At 39.1% G+C, this 18,489-nt stretch overlaps 1 protein-coding gene across 1 annotated transcript; it reads left to right on the top strand.

Moving 5' to 3' along the window:
• Positions 1–681: 681 nt before the first annotated feature.
• Positions 682–13,107, top strand: idnk.L (idnK, gluconokinase homolog (E. coli) L homeolog). Its single transcript, XM_018258922.2, has 5 exons — positions 682–798; positions 2,100–2,130; positions 2,785–2,871; positions 8,217–8,260; positions 12,553–13,107. The coding sequence occupies exons 1-5, from the start codon at positions 728–730 to the stop codon at positions 12,923–12,925; spliced, it is 606 nt and encodes a 201-aa protein (XP_018114411.1). The 5' UTR covers positions 682–727; the 3' UTR covers positions 12,926–13,107.
• Positions 13,108–18,489: the final 5,382 nt, after the last annotated feature.

Raw genomic sequence — 18,489 nt, 5'->3', positions numbered from 1 at the left:
TGTGATTAGTCGCCAGGCGACTAAATCTCCCCAAATCGCCCAGTGTGTCCCAGCCCTAAGGGTAAGGGCACACGGGCAGATTCGGGGAGACAATCGCCTCTTCTTTAGGGTGACAATCTCCCTGAACTGCCTTCCCGCCGGCTATAATGAAAAATCTATATTGGGGGTAATCCGAACGTTCGGCCCTATGGTCGAACGATCGGATTATAATACGCCAAGGGGCTCCTGACGGGTCGGTCGGGTAAAAATCAAACCTTTCCGATCAATATCGTGGCCAGATATCGATTGGGAAGACCCGAGCGAGAAAGTTCCACACAGTACTTACCAATGCATTAGAGACCACCTTGTTGTAGCAATAAACATGGATTTCATTGGGCAGAAGTGGGCTTTAAAATAAAAGCAAACCAATTGTGCAATGAATCATTAGCCCAGATCTGTGACATTGTAGATACAAGAAATGCAGTCATTCTGGAATAAATGACTACAGAGCCTGGTCTGAGAAGAACTGCTGTGGCCTTTTTTCTAACGAAGGTGCTGCATTGCTCCTAGCAAACTGTCAGTTTTAATCTGTCTAAAACAGGGTAGAACATAAAAACAGGGATGTGATTGGTTGCTGTGGTGTGCTAAACTGTGTGACAATGAGCTCCTGCATTTCTCACCGCCGCCTCTAGGGGTCCCACACTGTCAAAACGATGTAAAGGGAGGAGTGTCACTTCCTTGTTGTGTAATGTGTAATGCTCCCGCTGCTTGTGCTGCCAGCATGATAGTCGTGATAATGGGAGTGAGCGGATCCGGGAAGTAGGTATTAAAGTCTTACACATGTGGACACATTGCTGTTGTTGATTTACCTCGATAACTACGGCGATCACAAGAACAGGGGAGGGGGATCAGGGGACAGGTTTGTTCTTATGAGCAGCAGCAGGTGTAACAACGAGGTTTGAGAGACTTTACAGACTGGCAGAGAGAGAGAGAGTGTACATTCATGCCTAGGGAAAGAGAAAGCAGAGATTTTGGAGATTAGATCATATGCGTCTCGAAATTAAAGAGGCAGTTCAACTTTGAATGATTCAGACGCCAGCCAATTTGATTTTGGTCCTACATATCTGTGGATTTTGAATTCTGTAGCTTTTTATTTGGCAACTCGCCCCTATGGAATGTCAGCAGCTGTCTGGTTGCTAGGGTCCAGTTTAGCCTAGCAACCAGCCAGCGGCATGAATGAGAGACTGGGGGATGAATAGGAGTGGGCCTGAGCAGAAAGATATGCAACAAAATCTGCCATTAACAAACTGTAGACTCACAAGGCAAAAGCGTTTTTTGGATTCTGAGGTCAGCAACCCCGTTCGAAAACTAGAAAGAGGAAGGCAAAGTGTTCAAAGTGTTCTAAATTCTATGACATACTTTGAATTTTGCTGTGAAGGGAAATGCAAACTGTTCACCCAGATTGGATACATTTTAAGAAACACACCAGCCACAGTATATAAAGGTTTATACAGGTTTGCATATAAAGCATTTTGTCATTGAAGATTATACCCGCACAATTTCCATAACAGTCAAATTGGTTGGTTAAAAAAATACTATATTTTTTTATTGGTTGAAAGTATTAATGCAGGGCAGTAACGTAACTAGCTGGCGCCGGGTGCGTGCTGTGCAGCCGGGGCACCCCCTCCAGAAGTGATCTTCTTACTGGCTATATCGGTGCGCAATCTGCCAATGGGCCCTGGTCCAATTGCACCCCCTGGTAGCTCCACCACTGATGCAGGGGACTAATAGCCTTGTTGGGATTATTTTTTTATAATCCCATGGGATTTTAATGGCCCCAGTCTATCCAAGCACTCCACAGACCTTTTTGTACATCATTTTAATATAATTTGGACCTTAAACACACATACATACAGCATGTTATGTTAATGCTGACACTGATCTGCTTTAGGACAGCATAGGTAGTAATTTCAGTCCTGATCTTATCTCCAACTAAAGTTCCCACCATCATGGATTAAGTTTTTGCCAAGCCTTAACCAATAATAAACAGCATTCTGTAATTGAAATGCTTGTTATGCAAAAGTACACTGTACAGTCATTTTACTCTTGTCTTTGTTTAGAACTGTTGTAGGATCCCAACTTGCAAAACAGGTAAGTAAAGAACATTAATAAAGATGCAGAATTACTGGAGGTTCAGTAGGGAACAATCAGGGTTCATACTGTAAAACATAAGTATATTGAGACGTCCATGACATTTTAAAGACATAAGGCCGCAGGACAATTGCTTTTATACAGGCAATGAAACTCCAAATAATTTCTACAGGCATAGAACCTGTTACTGCTTGGGACCTGGGGTTTTCCGGACAACAGATGTTTACTTAATTTTGATCTTTATACCTTAAGTCTACTAGAAAATCATGTAAGCATTAAATACACCCAATAGGCTGGTTTTGCTTCCAGTAAGGATTGATTATATTTAATTTGGATCAAGTACAAGGCACTGTTTTATAATTACAGAGAAAAGGAAATTTGGATTATTTGGATAAAATGGAGTCTATGGAAAATGGCCTTTCCATAATTGGGAGCTTTCTGGATAACAGGTTCCTGGATAATGGATCCCATACCTGTATTTGAGGTGTTATTTTTCATACAGTGTAAAATATACCTGTAGATAATAACCTGGAATTCTTGAGCATTTGCTATGTCTTGGGTCTATTACATGCATGGGTTTTTATATGAAATATATTCACCTTAAAATATTAAAATCCTTAGATAATTTTTATCAAAAATATGTTTTCCTTGTAGCTGGAATGGAAATTCTATGATGCAGATGATTATCATCCCATAGAAAACAAGGAGAAAATGTCTCGAGGGACTCCACTCACTGACCAGGTATAATCACTGCAGGGGGTAGCCTGCCTGTGAGTAGCCACAGAAAATGCAGGTATTGGGTGGGTAGGTAACACTATAGGTATGGTAGCTCCTCCTCAGTTCCTCTCAGATTACACTACTTTGAGCAGTTACACCAAAGGAACTGAACAATTAGCCTATCTCTGTGGTTGCCCAAATTGTGAAGTATTCATCTATTTGGCATGTGGTGAGTCTGTCAGACCTTGCTGGTCAGACCATGTATGGCAACCTGGAAAAATATCAATAATAGAGCAGATGTTTCCAAACCTGTCTTTGCCTGTTTAGTGTTTAACCTCCTGTGGGTCAAATTGGATCCATTGGCACAGGCAGAATAATCAGAAGCAGGCCCTGCCAGTCAGGCATGCAGCTAGTTTTGATAGCTTAAGGAATATAATATCACGAAAAGTACAAATATGTCACGGAAGATAACACAGAAAGTAGGACACCATCCTTAGTCCCCAACCTATTTTATAATCCTGTTTACTGAGTGAACAGTATTTATGAATAACAACAGCTGAATGATGCAGCAGAGTAACCTAAGAGGTACAACAAGGATTCTGTTTCCAGAAAACCCCGGGGGTTTCAGGAAAAGGCTTCTATTTTCACCAAAACGAAAGTAGCTGAGGTCAAATAATTGCTTCCTTTTGCTTGGCCAAGAAATACAATACAATACACAACAGTTTAATGTTGTTTATCTAGTTCATTGGTCATTAAAAGTTAACTGTTTATTGGTAGCTATTTGTTTCTGAATCAGGCCACTTTTTATGCATGTTACTACATCAGCTACCAATCATTGGTTTGCATAGTGTTGCATAGATGCATCTGCCGACTTTTTACCTCTCTCTCTGCTTTTTTCCTGCATTGATTTGTTGAAAAAAGGCCAATGGGTTGCTTATATACTTATCTTAAACTAAAGGGTATGGTGTATTTTATTATTAGATTGTCACTTCTGTAGAATTCAAATCTGTTATGTTATTGATAGTAATGGCATATAATTCACAAGTAGTGTTGATAGCAGATTTACACTGATTTATGCAAAGTGTAGCCTGTAAATTGGGAAAACTGCACTCCTGCACATGTTACAGAGGGATGGTTCTGTTATTTCTCCTTTATATGTTGGTGAACTGTACATTAACAAAGTAGTTGCTTTCATGCAATGAATAGATGTTAAAAAGTGCAGTTAACTGGTGTCAACTAATATCACATTAGGGGGGTTATTTATCAAAGAATGAACATTAAAGTTTTTTTATACCTCGAAGGTTTTTATTTAAGAAAAAACTGGAATGGAAAAAACTCGATTCTGTAAGTTCGAGTTGTGAAACCCGAAAACTCAAATTAATCGAGTTTTCCATGGGACAAAACTTGAATTATTTGAATTTATTCATGTTTGAGTCTATTCTCTGGAATAGACTCAAACATCATGCAGGCTATTAAAGGTTATTGACTTATACATGACCTCGACAGGTTTTATATGGTGTATTTTCAGATTCAAGCTATTTCCAGTGTCGGGGTATAATAAATCTCAAAAAATTCTATTTTTTGGAAAAAAAAAAACCTTAAAAAATTCTGCCCCTAGGTGTATTCTCAGGCTGTAATGTCCACTGCTGCCCCATGTTCCTAGTAAGTGACTTAAATGCATCTCTGTGTTGCTTTACACATGTGTGTATTTGGTCCATTAAATCTGCCCCTTGTGAGAAGGACAGATAGATGCCATGGTTTCGCTTACTACGACTACAAGGGACATATTTATCAAGGGTCGAATTTCGAATTTGAAAAACTTTGAAATTTGAATTCAAAAAGACCAACCGAAATTAAGTCAAAGTTTTTTTTTTTTGGCTTAATAGGTCCGTTTTTGATCAAATAGTTCCATATTCAGCCGAATTCGAATACGAATCAAGATTATATCGCATTTGATCAAATTCGAATCAAAGTTTTTCCCCCCAAAAAAACGTAAATTTTTCTAAGTCCACCAATTGACTCCAAATAGGCTCTATTAGGTTCCCCATCGGCTAAAACAGCAATTCGGCAGGTGTTCGATGGCCAATGGTCGAAGTTGAAATTTCAAAGAGACAGTACATGATAAATTTCAATATTCGAATTTTCATATTCGAATCAAATTTGGACTATTCCCTAGTCAAGGTACACAAAAATAGCTCGAAATTTGAATTTTTTTCATTTGAAAATTCACCTTAACCTTTGATAAATCTGCCCCCAAGTGTGCAGTATTGGCATTGTCATCACTTAGTTTTGTATCTTTTTTTATTATGTGCAGTGAAATGTAAAAGCAGTGACACTATGTGAACTGTTCTGAACTATGCTTGTGCCTTTAATTTGGGATTTTTTTTTCTTACTGAGCTGGTGGCAAGTGAAATCATTGTCCTGTACTCTTTTCTATCAGAAAGCAGCATCCTTGCTTGTCATCACTGGGCAACGTCTTGCCTAAACCGTTAGCTGAGGTGATAGCAGGGCACTGATAAATGCTGAGTGATAGTGACATTTCCCGCAGGGATCCCAAAGCTAGTGGTACAGTGCACTCGGAAACTTATCAGTCATCCTTATCATGTCTGACAAGAGCGCTCTCTGAAGAAAAATTGCCCAGAAGTGATGTTTTGTCAGGAACCTGGGCTTAGGCCAATTCTCCTTAGAATACTGTGCCTATGATAATTCTTTTTTTGTATTCATCATGATAAAATATGATTGGGCCTCTCCTGTAACATATGTGATTAATGGGAAAAGCATCATATTCTGCCTTAATTGAAATCTAAATTACACTTTAATAGCATTTTCTTGATGTGAAAAGATTGAGAGCTTTTAATGAGCACCTAAGGAAATTTTAAGTGAACGTAAGGAAACCGGCCACTCCCTCTATAGTTTCATTTTATATATAGTGGTATTTTAAGTCAAATCCCATTAACCTGCTCCACTTACTGGAAACATGGAGATAAATAGAGCATGTTCTGAATAGAAAAATATTTTCATGTGGTCTGTGAAAATACAAGTACATGGTCCTCACCTCTTCCAGTAGAAGTGTATGGATACCAGTAGAAGTGTACGGGTACCAGTAGAAGTGTATGGGTCCCAGTAGAAGTGTACGGGTACCAGTAGAAGTGTATGGGTCCCAGTAGAAGTGTATGGGTCCCAGTAGAAGTGTATAGGTACCATTAGAAGTATATGGGTACCAGTAGAAGTGTATGGGTCCCAGTAGAAGTGTATGGGTACCAGTAGAAGTGTACGGGTACCAGTAGAAGTGTATGGGTCCCAGTAGAAGTGTATGGGTACCAGTAGAAGTGTATGGGTACCAGTATAAGTGTATAGGTACCAGTAGCATGTTTGACAAAGCTCGTGCTTTAGTGAGCGAAGCGCGCGTCAGGTGCTATTGTTTTTTAAATTCTTAGGTAGGATAACGGTACTCTGGGTCTGGGGAAAGGGCGGATGGGCCGACGTTTCAAGGTTTAGTAGTGTACAGCATACAGCAACCTAATCATTACTGCATTGATGCTGGAGGAATGAAGGAGAATGGTGGCGAGTGAGTAAGCAGGTGTCTGCGCTGCTGCTCTTGGGTGCCGTACGACTGGTTAGATAAGGGAGATGCGGGAGCAGTCAGTCGTTCTGTGCTGCTGATCTCTCCTGTGGCGGCATCCATTCTCCACTAGTATCTAGAGTCTCCGCATGTGTTCAGAGTTAGCGGTGTGATCTCAATATAGGAGACCGAACTAACATACTACTCACCGCTAACCGTGAACAGTCTCTGCCGAACGTCCTCACTCCATAGATGTCGCGAGTGCCTATGGGCACTTGGAGTGAGCGGAGCATTTAGCAAATCATTTATCGCTGACTGGAAAACACGCTATTGTTTAATACCCGGTCAAGTGATTACTACAAGACATCTACAGTCTATATAAAGATGTCGGTATATGCTCTAACAAGTATTTAAGCACTGAAGTACACTACTATCCTTTAATACACTAGTTTCTGCCCCCAACTGGCCGCACCATTGATTTAGCAGTGACCAATTTAACTGCTACGATCAACCCAGCAATATAGGTGTATTGGCTGTCTATAAGCTGACTACCTCGTGTCATTACAGCTTTTTCCTCCTAATCATTCTTTCAATATTATTTTAATAAATATTTTCGGTTTATCTCTATTATATTAATTATTAAGAAGTAAAAGTTATGTTTTATTTCATCAGTTGGGGAATTTCAGATTTAGTTTGTGGGTAGGTGCAACTAATGGGACATACTCTTTCTCTCCTATTTCATCTATACCTTTAATGACCCTGCACACCACCAAATTGTTTCTACATCTCATACAGTGGACGGTGCTATCCATCATCTTTCTCTATATAGGTACCAGTAGAAGTGTATGGGTACCATTATAAGTGTATGGGTACCAGCATAAGTGTATGGGTACCGGTAGAAGTGTATGGGTACCAGCATAAGTGTATGGGTACCGGTAGAAGTGTATGGGTACCAGTATAAGTGTATGGGTACCAGTATAAGTGTATGGGTACTGGTAGAAGTGTATAGGTACCAGTAGAAGTGTATAGGTACCAGTAGAAGGGTATGGGTACCAGTAGAAGGATATGGGTACCAGTAGAAGTGTGTGGGTACCAGTAGAAGTGTATGGGTACCAGTAGAAGTGTATGGGTACCAGTAAAAGTGTATAGGTAACAGTAGAAGTGTATGGGTACCAGTAGAAGTGTATGGATACAAGTAGAAGTGTATGGGTACCAGAAGAAGTGTATAGGTACCAGTAGAAGTGTATAGGTAACAGTAGAAGTGTATGGGTACCAGTAGAAGTGTATGGATACAAGTAGAAGTGTATAGGTACCAGTAGAAGTGTATAGGTAACAGTAGAAGTGTATGGGTACCAGTAGAAGTGTATGGATACAAGTAGAAATGAATGGAAACCAGTAGAAGTGTATAGGTACCAGTAGAAGTATATGGGTACCAGTAGAAGTATATAGGTACCAGTATAAGTGTATGGGTACCAGTAGAAGTGTATGGATACCAGTAGAAGTGTATGGATACCAGTAGAAGTGTATAGGTACCAGTAGAAGTGTATGGGTGAAAACAGAGCAACAGGCAGATAACCTCACCTAATCAGCAGTTACAAGGGAGAGATAATATTGCTCTAGCCACGTCACTTTAAGTATCATCAACGGCAGCAGGTTTCAGGCTTGAGAGAGGCTGCAAGTGCTAATTCGGCTACTGAGGAACCACAATTTCCATCATTCTCTCCATCTTAGTTTGTGTAAGGACTAGTCTAGTTCTATAACCAGAAATGCCCATAAAAAAAATTACCTATGCAACTTGTTTTTGCAGGACAGACAGCCATGGCTTTGTGAGCTGCATGAAATAATAATGAGGTAAGCTGGAATTGTGGGAAGATTGTCAATCATTGTATGGAATGAGATGATTACTTATTTTATCCATAAATATAGGAAAGAACAAGAGAAATACTTGATTAGGATTACTGATGGTGGTGGCCCTGACTGTGCACACACAGTATCCGTTGTTTCCCTGGTCATTTATAAAAAGATCCTTTTTTTTGGCTAGGTCACCAACAAGTAGCCATCCATTGCGGGCTAATCTGATCAGTTAGCATTCATTCCTGCAATCAGATCACATACAGTAAATAAAGCACTGGCCACACAGCACATCTACATCCAAAAGCAGTCCTCGATCAACACTATTTCTTAGCCAGACTGATAGATGAGACAATGATTGTGAAATCAATTGATTGACAAATCGACAATCGGTATTGGTACTTCTAAAATGTGCTATACATGGCATTTCTTTGGTCATACAAAAGAAGTGCAACACTTGGGGGCTTAGGGGGAATGTAATAATACTCCCTTCCTTAAGTACATGGGATCCATTATCAGGAAGCCTGTTATCCAGAAATCTCTGAATTATGGAGAGACCACCTCCCATAGTCTCCATTTTAATCAATAAGTAAACATTTTAAAAATGATTTCCTTTTTCTCTGTAATTATAAAACAGTATCGTGTATAGGATCTCAGCTAAGATATAAGTCACCCTTATTGGAAGTAAAATAATCCTGTTGGGTTTAATGAATGTTTAAATTATTTTTTTGTAGAATATGGTGATCCAAATTACAGAAAGATCCTTTATCCCGAAGTGAAAAAGTTATATATTTAAAAGAACTGATGTTTAGGCTAGTACTAGCTGAAATGTCAGATAATTTTTAATAAATAACTTTTAAGACCTGAGTACAGACATCATTATTCGATTTTATATATATATATATATATATATATATATATATATATATATATATATATATATATATATATATATATATATATTCATTTTTTTTAATCATAGGGCCCTGTAGAGGTTAAAGGGAGTGAGTACATACAGACAACCCAAGTACAGGTATGAGACCTATTATCCAGAGTGCTTGGGACCTGGGGTTGGGATCTTTCTGTAATTTAGATCTTCATACCTTAAGTCTACTAGAAAATCATGTAAATATTAAATAAACCCAACAGGCTGGTTTTGCTTTCCATAATTCTAATCTTAGTTTGGATCAAGTATAAGGTACTGTTTTATTATTACAGAGAAAAAGAAAATAATTTTTAAAAAATTGGGTTATTTTGATATAATGGAGTCTATAGAAGACAGCATTTCATAGGGATAATGGGTGACCAGATATTGAATCCCATACTTGTACTGCAAAATTCATAGTCGTAAAAGTACAATCATATTAGCATTATAAAGTCCATAGTACACATCCCATTTAAACAAATTGCATAGACAAATTAAGGATGAGGCTATAAGGGCTCTTACACATGAGCGTTTTTACCTGCGCTCCCCTGCGTTCCGTTTTTCGGCGTTCAGCTGCAGGGGAGCGCAGGAATAGACGCATTTAATTATTTCAAATGGGGCTGTACTCACACAGGCGCATGTAGGCGCCGAACGCAGGTTGAGACGCAACATACTGCATTTTTCCTGCGTTTGGCGCCTACATGCGCCTGTGTGAGAACAGCCCCATTTGAAATAATTAAATGCGTCTATTCCTGCGCTCCCCTGCGGCTGAACGCCGAAAAACGGAACGCAGGGGAGCGCAGGTAAAAACGCTCATGTGTAAGAGCCCTTAAGCTCACTTGTACCCTGGTGGGAAACCAGTTAATAATCCCAATTGATAGTATTATTATTATTATTATTAACATGTATTTATATAGCGCCAACATATTGCATAGCACTGTAAAGTAAATGTGATTATACAACTACATCACATGAATTACATATATAGAATATATGGAGTAACAAACATCACAATCAATACAGGTACAAAGAGGTGAGGAAGGCCCTATGCATAGGCATATAGTCTAAACGGAAGGGAGTAATACACAAGGTGTGGGAGTGGGCAAGATCGAATTAAGTGGGTGAGAAATGTGGTATTGTATGTGGTGTTGCGTTTGGTAGTTAAGCAGAGTGAGGGTAGGCTTCTCGAAAGAAGTGCGTTTTCAGAGATTTTTTGAAAGCAGAAAGGTTGGGAGAAAGTCGGACAGACCGTGGGAGAGCGTTCCAGAGGAGGGGTGCAGCCCTTCCAAAGTCTTGAATGCGAGCATGTGAGGAGGTAATGAGAGAAGAGTTGAGTAGCAGGTCAGTAGAGGAGCGTAGTAAGCGAGTGGGTGAGTATATAGAGATGAGTTCAGAGATGTAGGGTGGAGCAGAGTTGTGAAGTGCTTTGAAAGTCAGTGTCATTAATTTGAATTTGATTCTGAAAGGTAATGGAAGCCAGTGCAGGGATTGACAGAATGGTGAGGCAGAGGAGGAGCGGTTGCTGAGGTGTATGAGCCTCGCAGCAGTGTTCATTATGGACTGGAGGGGGAGGCCAATTAAAAGAGAGTTGCAGTAGTCTAGACGCGATATATTGAGAGAGTGAATAAGAATTTTGGCAGCGTCTTGGGTGATAAATGATCGTATTTTGGATATGTTCCTTAGAAGATGGTGCGGCTATATCAATTGATAAAGAAACCCCCCTCCTAACCTGAACCAAGAATTACAAAGTATAAGAAATGTCATGCACAATTATGCAAAGCTCAGTTCACATCTTCATTCAGATACTTTGGTGCAGCGTTCTCTAGTTTCACGGTGCAATATAACCCATTTAGGAACAATTGTATGTATAGATGTGTGCCTGTTCTAGTATTACCTCTGTGCTCATTTAATCTGCATCATCCTCATCTACCCCACACTACCCTTCCTGCAAGGGAATTTAAGGAAATAGAGGACATTGCTCCTATCTGGTTTCATGTTTGAGGATGTGACACGTTAGACACACTAATGACACTATTGCAGCTTTGACAATTCACATACGTGCCAGGTAAGTGGCAACCTAAGAAACTGATGTAGTGCAGGGTGTGAGAGGATGTCAGATTAAACCAAAACATTGCCTGTGCTCCTATACTTCTATTAAGCAAATAAAGGATATTGTCTAAATACTTTTCATGTAGTCTCGTCATTCATTAGCATCAGCCAATGTTTTTTTTTTTTTTGCTGTTGTTTAAAATTATTGTGTGTGCTTAATTAAAGGACAAGGAAATTTAAAAACATTGGCGGGTGCCTAATTGACCCCACCCCATATGCAAAATTGCAAAACTTTTACACCCTCAGGCCCATGTGCCTCTTTTATAAAAATCCATGCACCCAGCTCAAACACACTTAAAGGGGCTGTTCTGATTAAAATTTAATTTTAGTATGATGTAGAGAGTGATGTTCTATCACAAACTGCAACTGGTTTTATTTTTTTATTATTTGTGGTTGTTATTCAGCTTTTTATTCAGCATCTCTAAGGTTTGTAATTTCAGCAGTCTGGTTGCTAGGGGGTCCAAATGACCCTTGCAACTATGAACTGATTTGAATAAGAGACTGGACTATGAATGGGAGAGGGCCTGGATAGAAAGATGAGTAATAAAAATAAATAAAGCATGTGTAGCCTTGCAGAGCATTTGTTTTTTTTTATGGGGTTACTGAACCCCATTTGAAAGCTGGAAAATAATAATTCAAAAATTATACAAAATAAAAAATGAAGGGCGTTTGAAAAGTTGCTTAAAATGAACCATTCTATAACATACTAATAGTTATCTTAAACCACCCTTTAAGAAATACAACTCCTAGGGAACAAAATCATGGCACCCTTATAAAGAGTCACAGCCCAGGTACAATACTTTGTTAATTGGAGCGCTTAACAAATTGCCCCTCCGTTCTTTTTTTTTTTAATAAAAGATTGTCACCGTTTTTTTTAAACTGTCCTTGTCCTTTAAGGGTTATGGCAAATGGGGCCCTTTGATCACTGCTGTAAACAAGCCAAAAAAATTGCGATCAACGTGGCTGTCTTGCTTTCACCACTTCCCATAGTGAAATATGACAATGGTCTACATAAGGCAGATGTGATGGTAATATGCAAAAACGCCAAAGTCCGTGCTGCATTGTTCTGATATTTAAAGGAAAAGATATTACAGTAGAGTGAAAATGCTTCAGTATAATTTGCATATTAATTGCATGTGTGGACTTTATAAAGCCACACTGTTGCTTGTATACATTAAAACAACAATGCCCTGTTTGTGGTCAGAGATTCCAGATAGTTACATAGTTAATAGTTAGATGTTTCTTTTTGTGTTGTTAGAGAGAAGGCTCTTGGTCAGCATGTGGTGTTGTCATGTTCTGCTTTAAAGAGAGCCTACAGGATCATTCTCCTAACTGGCGCCACTTCCCTTCTGCCTGAGAAGCTGCACAAGAAGGATGATCTTTCCTCCGAGACACTGTTTGTGCATTTGCATGGGTCTGTGGAAGTCCTCTCCCAAAGGCTGCAGGAGAGAAAAGGACATTTCATGCCTATAATGTTATTAGATTCCCAAATTGCCACTTTGGAGCCTCCATCAGTACCAGAGCGTTTTATTACAATTGATGTGGACAAGGACATTTCATTAATAGTCTCTGCAATACAGAATGAAGTAGCCAGGAAAATGATGTTAGTGGAATCTGCACAGACACATTAGAAGGTACCTGCTTGGAACGTTTTCCCATCAACAACAGCGGCTCCTCCAAACAAGGAAATCAAACTAACTGCTGCATTTGAAAGAGATGGCTGACATTATTATGCATTTTTAGAGGATTACAGTAATAGTAGCAACTAATCTGCACTGATTAAGAAAGAAAATTTATTAAAAGCATCAAACCAGGCACTGTCTTTCTTAATCTCCATTGAATATGCAGCTAAAATTAAATAGGTACCATTTTCAGTCGCATTGGAGATGCTGTTTGCAGCAGTCATTTATTATTCTTCGGTTTTTTTAATTTTATCAAGAAGTAACCATGGTTACTACAAAAAATACTGGACCCTTACTATTTAACAAGCTCTTTTCCCCACTGGAAAGAATCATTTTAGGAAAGAGATGTTCAACCTCCTCCAGTAGTAAACTGCTCCTGGTTCCCCCTTGCTTCTTGACATAGGATACTGCAGTTGTGTTGTCAGGATCTTGACTGCAGAACTATGGAGAACCCTGGCAAAGGAGACCAAGACGCTCGTGTTTTTTCTTTTTAAACAATGTTACAAAAGTCTTAGTTCCTCAGCAAAGACAGGTCTGTTTATCAGCTGCCTTGTCTTACATTGTATCAACAGTCTGAGGCACCAGGACAGAGAATAGAAAGGGACAGACAAACACTGCTTTCAATAGCAATACATATACAAATAACTTTATTTAAATAAATGTTTATTGCAAAGTTGCTTAGAATTCTGTTTTCTTTTATTAGGCAAAAAATATTTTTTTTGGAATGACATTTCAAATCCACTTTTCACAGCACACAAATGCCACAAAATACATACCAACACAGCTGCACCAATTTAGTGAGAGAGTCCAGGCCTTCCCATTACACACAAATAGCAAGAATTTAACAGAATTTTACCTGCACCATCAGCCTTCCCTATCAAAGCCCTCCATATGATAATGGTCCTGGTCACTTCTAAGGCAAAATAGATTTAAAGAGAAATAAGGAAAATGGGATGTAAACCTCCCTGTAGAATTATATTGGTGGCAAAATGTATTCTTTTAACTTTACAAATTTGGAGTATTAAAAATAAAACCTTTAAATTTAGTGGTGTCTGTATGTTCTTTTAATAGGCTAGCATTACATAACTACATTTGGATATTTAGATAGTGGCAATATCCAAGGTCCTTTCAGACTTTACGGCCGTCCATCTTGACGTAAATGGGAAGTGGTGCAGCAATGTTAGAATCAGTACAAATGTATGTGTTTCCACTCATTTCTTGTGAGCACCATGATTTGTAGAGGGCTACATCAGATATCTTATAGTTGGGCAGGTTTACTTGTGGTCATCTGGACCCATATTAAAAGGTTCTTCTTTTTTTTTTTTTGCCTTCATTATTAGTAAACGGTGTATTATTTCGTTCACCCTTCCCATACATTAATTCTGTGGCAACAGTTAAAATGGTAAAAACAAATATTCATTACAGTTAATGAATGTTTCCAAATAAAACATCTAACAGCTAAAGGTTTAGCATTCAGTGCTGAACAAGTTATGTGTTATTTCAGTTATATTGTTGTCAGTGTCCCAGACATATCATTTCCTTATATCCTGAAGCCATTGATACTTCCCTTACGTACACTTCCTTACTGGGGAACGCAGCACAATTTTCTTCTGTTCCCTGTCTCCCTTGTGGCAGCTTGGGTGAGTGCCTAACAATTGACCAACTTCAGTATTTTTAGCTTTCCTTATCCTTCAGCCCTTTTACTGCCAGCCGATTTGGTACATTTATTGCCAGGCCATTTTTGAACATTTTGCACTCTTTCAGTTTAGGGTCCCTTTCTGGGGGGGGGGTGTCTTTACTCCGGAAAACAATATATTGTTTCAAAATATGCTAGAAATATAGTTTTATGGAGATTTCTCACTAACATTCCACTCCATTCAACAGATTTATCCTAGAAAACTACACATTATTGGAAAGATCAGATTCTGGAAAATCCAAAATGGGTAAATACAGTATATCTATGTACTCAAAACTACCAAGTTGACTACCAACTTAAAGTTATCATTTTTTTTTTCAAAAAATTGTGAATTTTTTGAAAAAATTACCTCAAAGCTTCCAATCTACAAGCATCGTATTTCCCACATATCATTAGGCAACCAGATAAAACACCCTAAATTTGAACACCTGGGGGCCGCTTAATAGTTTTATGCCCGATATGCATAGGTTTACCGAAGTATGTGGCATATAGGGGTCCCAGAATGATACCAGATACTGCAAAATCAACACATTTATATCATTTTATGAGGGTAAAAGGTACGGTCACCCTAGCGATGTGCAGGCCGGTCCGATAACCATGGGTCGGGTGGGTTAGGGTCGATTGCGTACCTCTATTCTGCTGGCTTCCTGTTTTTATAGACGCCCCGTCCCTTTTTGTGACATCGGCGGGGCGGGTGTATAAAAGGAACCCGGAAGGCGCAGGTGGAGGGAAGGACGGGTTACTATAATACCTGACCCGCTCATCACTAGTTCACACCATTAAACCATATATTTTTGGAAAGTACACATTCCCTTGAATCCAAATTGAGTATGCATGTCTTGCTATTCCAAAGTACCAAGTCGCAAACGTTCCCTAAATGTGGCGATTTTGGCGATATTTCTGAAAATCACTTCAAAACTTCCACTTTACAGCACCTTATCTCCCACATATTATTAGGTACCAAGGTAAAACACCTGTTCCTGGTGCGATGAGGAGGTAAAAAGTCAGGTCCTGCGACAATGGGGCCTAGTGGTAGCTACGTGCTATCAGTTAAAGGGTTAACCAAGTCATTGTTGTTAAAACCCATAATGGGAACTATTTGCTGCCCCAAATATTCAGTTTTTCTGATTGTATTATTACCTGTGAATGAGTTATTTTTCCCTGCATGACAGAGCACACCTTTGACATAGTCTGCTTGCCTGCCTAGAGCAGCCTTGGGATTAAGATCTGGTATTTATGGTAACCTAAAAAAGTCTTAAACCTCATAGGTGGGTATCAGCTACTATTTATCTTCTATATAGGATGTGTGGTTTCAACATTGTTTAAAGCTGTGAGGAATCTTGTAAAAGTATACCTATTATATTCCACTTACAAATCCCACGAATGCAAGTGTTGGAGCCTAAAGCTCCCCCATCAGAGCACTTCTGAAAACAGAATGTATTTACATGCCTCATACTAAACACATAGAACTGCCTTCATACCAAAATGAGATTTTAACTCTCATGTAAGGCATTATGGGCAGACATGCAAATCACTCCTTTCTGTCCCTATGGACAACTATGCATCCAGAACAACTGGTTTTATAGCACAGATAGAGCCTAATAGTTCAGAGCCATATATTCAAACTTGCAGACAGCCTGTTTTGATATTGTTAGATGTCATCAGTGCAAGATATTGGAACATGGCTTCTAAGTGGGTAGGACTTGGGAGTAGTGAAGCAGAGAAACCAACCTGGTTAGAGTGAGAAGGGCTAAAAGGAGCCAAAAAGCCCTTCATATACTAGACATACAGTGCACAATTGAAGCACAGTACTGTGGGTTCAAGCAGCCGGGGTGGTTCAACTTTAAGTATGTAATAGAATGGCCAGTTCTAAGCACTTTTCAATTGGTCTTCATTATTTATTTGTTATAGTATTTAAATTATTTGCCTTCTTCTGTTTCCAGCTTTCAAATGTGGGTCGCTGACACCATCTAAAAAACAAAATGCTCCATAAAGCAACAAATGTAATATTATTGCTACTTTTCCAGCCAGCTTGTGTGTGTTCCTCCCCTGTCAAGCATGTGCTTTTTCCCTACTTACTAATTGGCAAAACCTAGCAATGTAATCATCCTTTATGTGCAAGCTAAGTCAGCCTGCCTACTGGCTAAGGATGACATACAACATTTCAATCTACATGAACTCCTGACTTCATTTAAATGATATTTTAAAGGTTTACTTAATAGAATGTAAAAGTGATGATGGTACTATTCTATGCACTTTTGCAATTTACATTCCTTTTTTTTTTAAGATTCCAATATATAAGGAAAATATGTACGGTTACTATGAATGAATTGTACAACAGTGCCACCTGATGGCCAGTTCCCAAACATAATCGAGTAGAGGAACTCTCAGAAGAAAGAAAAAGGGATTTGTCTAAGAATCCTCAGATACATTTTCCCCAAGTCTTTCCTCAACAGAACATCAGACCAGCCCTCTTTCTTTCTCCTGACAACTTCCTCCACTGGATCACAGTCAGAATCTGACCAGCATGTGGCACTGGTGTAACAAAATCCATTCCTTGTAACAGTACATATTTCCCTAATAGGAACAGTAACACAAAAAAATGAAAGCATTTTAAAGTATTGCAATTGCTCTGCAATTGTAAAACTGATCTGTTTGCTTCAGAAACACTTCTATAGTTCATATAAACAAGCTGCAAAAAAGGCTTTATGGCACAGGTTAAATAGTGGATAACAGATAATACCATTATGTTCTACAGAGCTTATCTGATATCTGCTGTGTAACCTTTTCTCCTTTGAATGGCTGCCCCCATTGCTACACAGCAGCTTATTTATATAAACAATAGTAGTGTTTCTGAAGCAAACAGCAGTTTTACCAGTGCAGGGCAACACTGCATTATATTTGTATTACTTTGAAACACTTTAATTTTTTATGTTACTGTTCCTTTAATATATTGGAATCTTAATAATAAATAATGAAGGTGAATTGCAAAAGTTCTTAGAATTGCACTCTCGTCAACTATACATTCACTTAAAGTTTTACTTATCCTTTAACAATTCCAGCTGATAGACATAAGTTGCACTGGTTGATATGGTATTCTTACATGGAACATGTCTATAGCAACAGTTCATGACAATAATATCCGATATATACAGAGCAGTAAATCTCTTTTTATTAGAAACACGACACGTGGCTATAAGGGGTTTGTGGATGTTTGTAACCCAACAGCAGCTTCCGCACTGCAAGGTGGGATACAATTATTAGCATACCCAGACAGCCTATGACCATCTAGCTTTTCTTTAGGGCTCTTACGAGCGGTTGTAGCTGCGCTCCCCTGCGTTCCGTTTTTCTGCGTTCAGCCGCAGGGGAGCGCAGGAATAGACGCATTACATTTTTTCCAATGGAGCTGTACTCACACAGGCACATGTAGGCGCCGAACGCAGGTTGAGACGCAACATGCTGCATTTTTCCTGCGTTCAGCACCTACACGCGCCTGTGTGAGTACAGCCCCATTGGAAAAAATGTAATGCGTCCATTCCTGCGCTCCCCTGCGGCTGAACGCAGAAAAACGGAGCGCAGCTACAACCGCTCGTGAGTAAGAGCCCTTAGACTGAAATCTGCAGAGGAGCAGAGACAGATATTCATTGTGAAAGTGTTAATCACTATGTTGCAAAGGAGTTTTTCCTTAACGTCTTCACTTTCTCTTCACATTAATATAAAGTGTCTTGTGAACTGGATGAAATTACCTTCATCTGCAACATACCAAACAAGTCTCAGCTTCTGCATGATTACCTGGAGTTGCATCAGATATCCGAGT

This window comes from Xenopus laevis, chromosome 1L, assembly GCF_017654675.1.
Source record: "Xenopus laevis strain J_2021 chromosome 1L, Xenopus_laevis_v10.1, whole genome shotgun sequence".
In the NCBI taxonomy this organism is placed as follows: Eukaryota; Metazoa; Chordata; class Amphibia; order Anura; family Pipidae; genus Xenopus; species Xenopus laevis.
Note: the sequence above shows the minus strand (reverse complement) of the source record. Positions and strands in the feature narration are given on the sequence as shown.

Bases quoted from the DNA above. Each gene is read 5' to 3' on its own strand.
- idnk.L (XM_018258922.2), top strand. From the start codon at position 728: ATGTGTAATGCTCCCGCTGCTTGTGCTGCCAGCATGATAGTCGTGATA. The intron at 2,131-2,784 runs GTAAGTAAAGAA...TTTTCCTTGTAG, and splicing joins GATCCCAACTTGCAAAACAG to CTGGAATGGAAATTCTATGA. The intron at 8,261-12,552 runs GTAAGCTGGAAT...TTGTGTTGTTAG, and splicing joins CTGCATGAAATAATAATGAG to AGAGAAGGCTCTTGGTCAGC.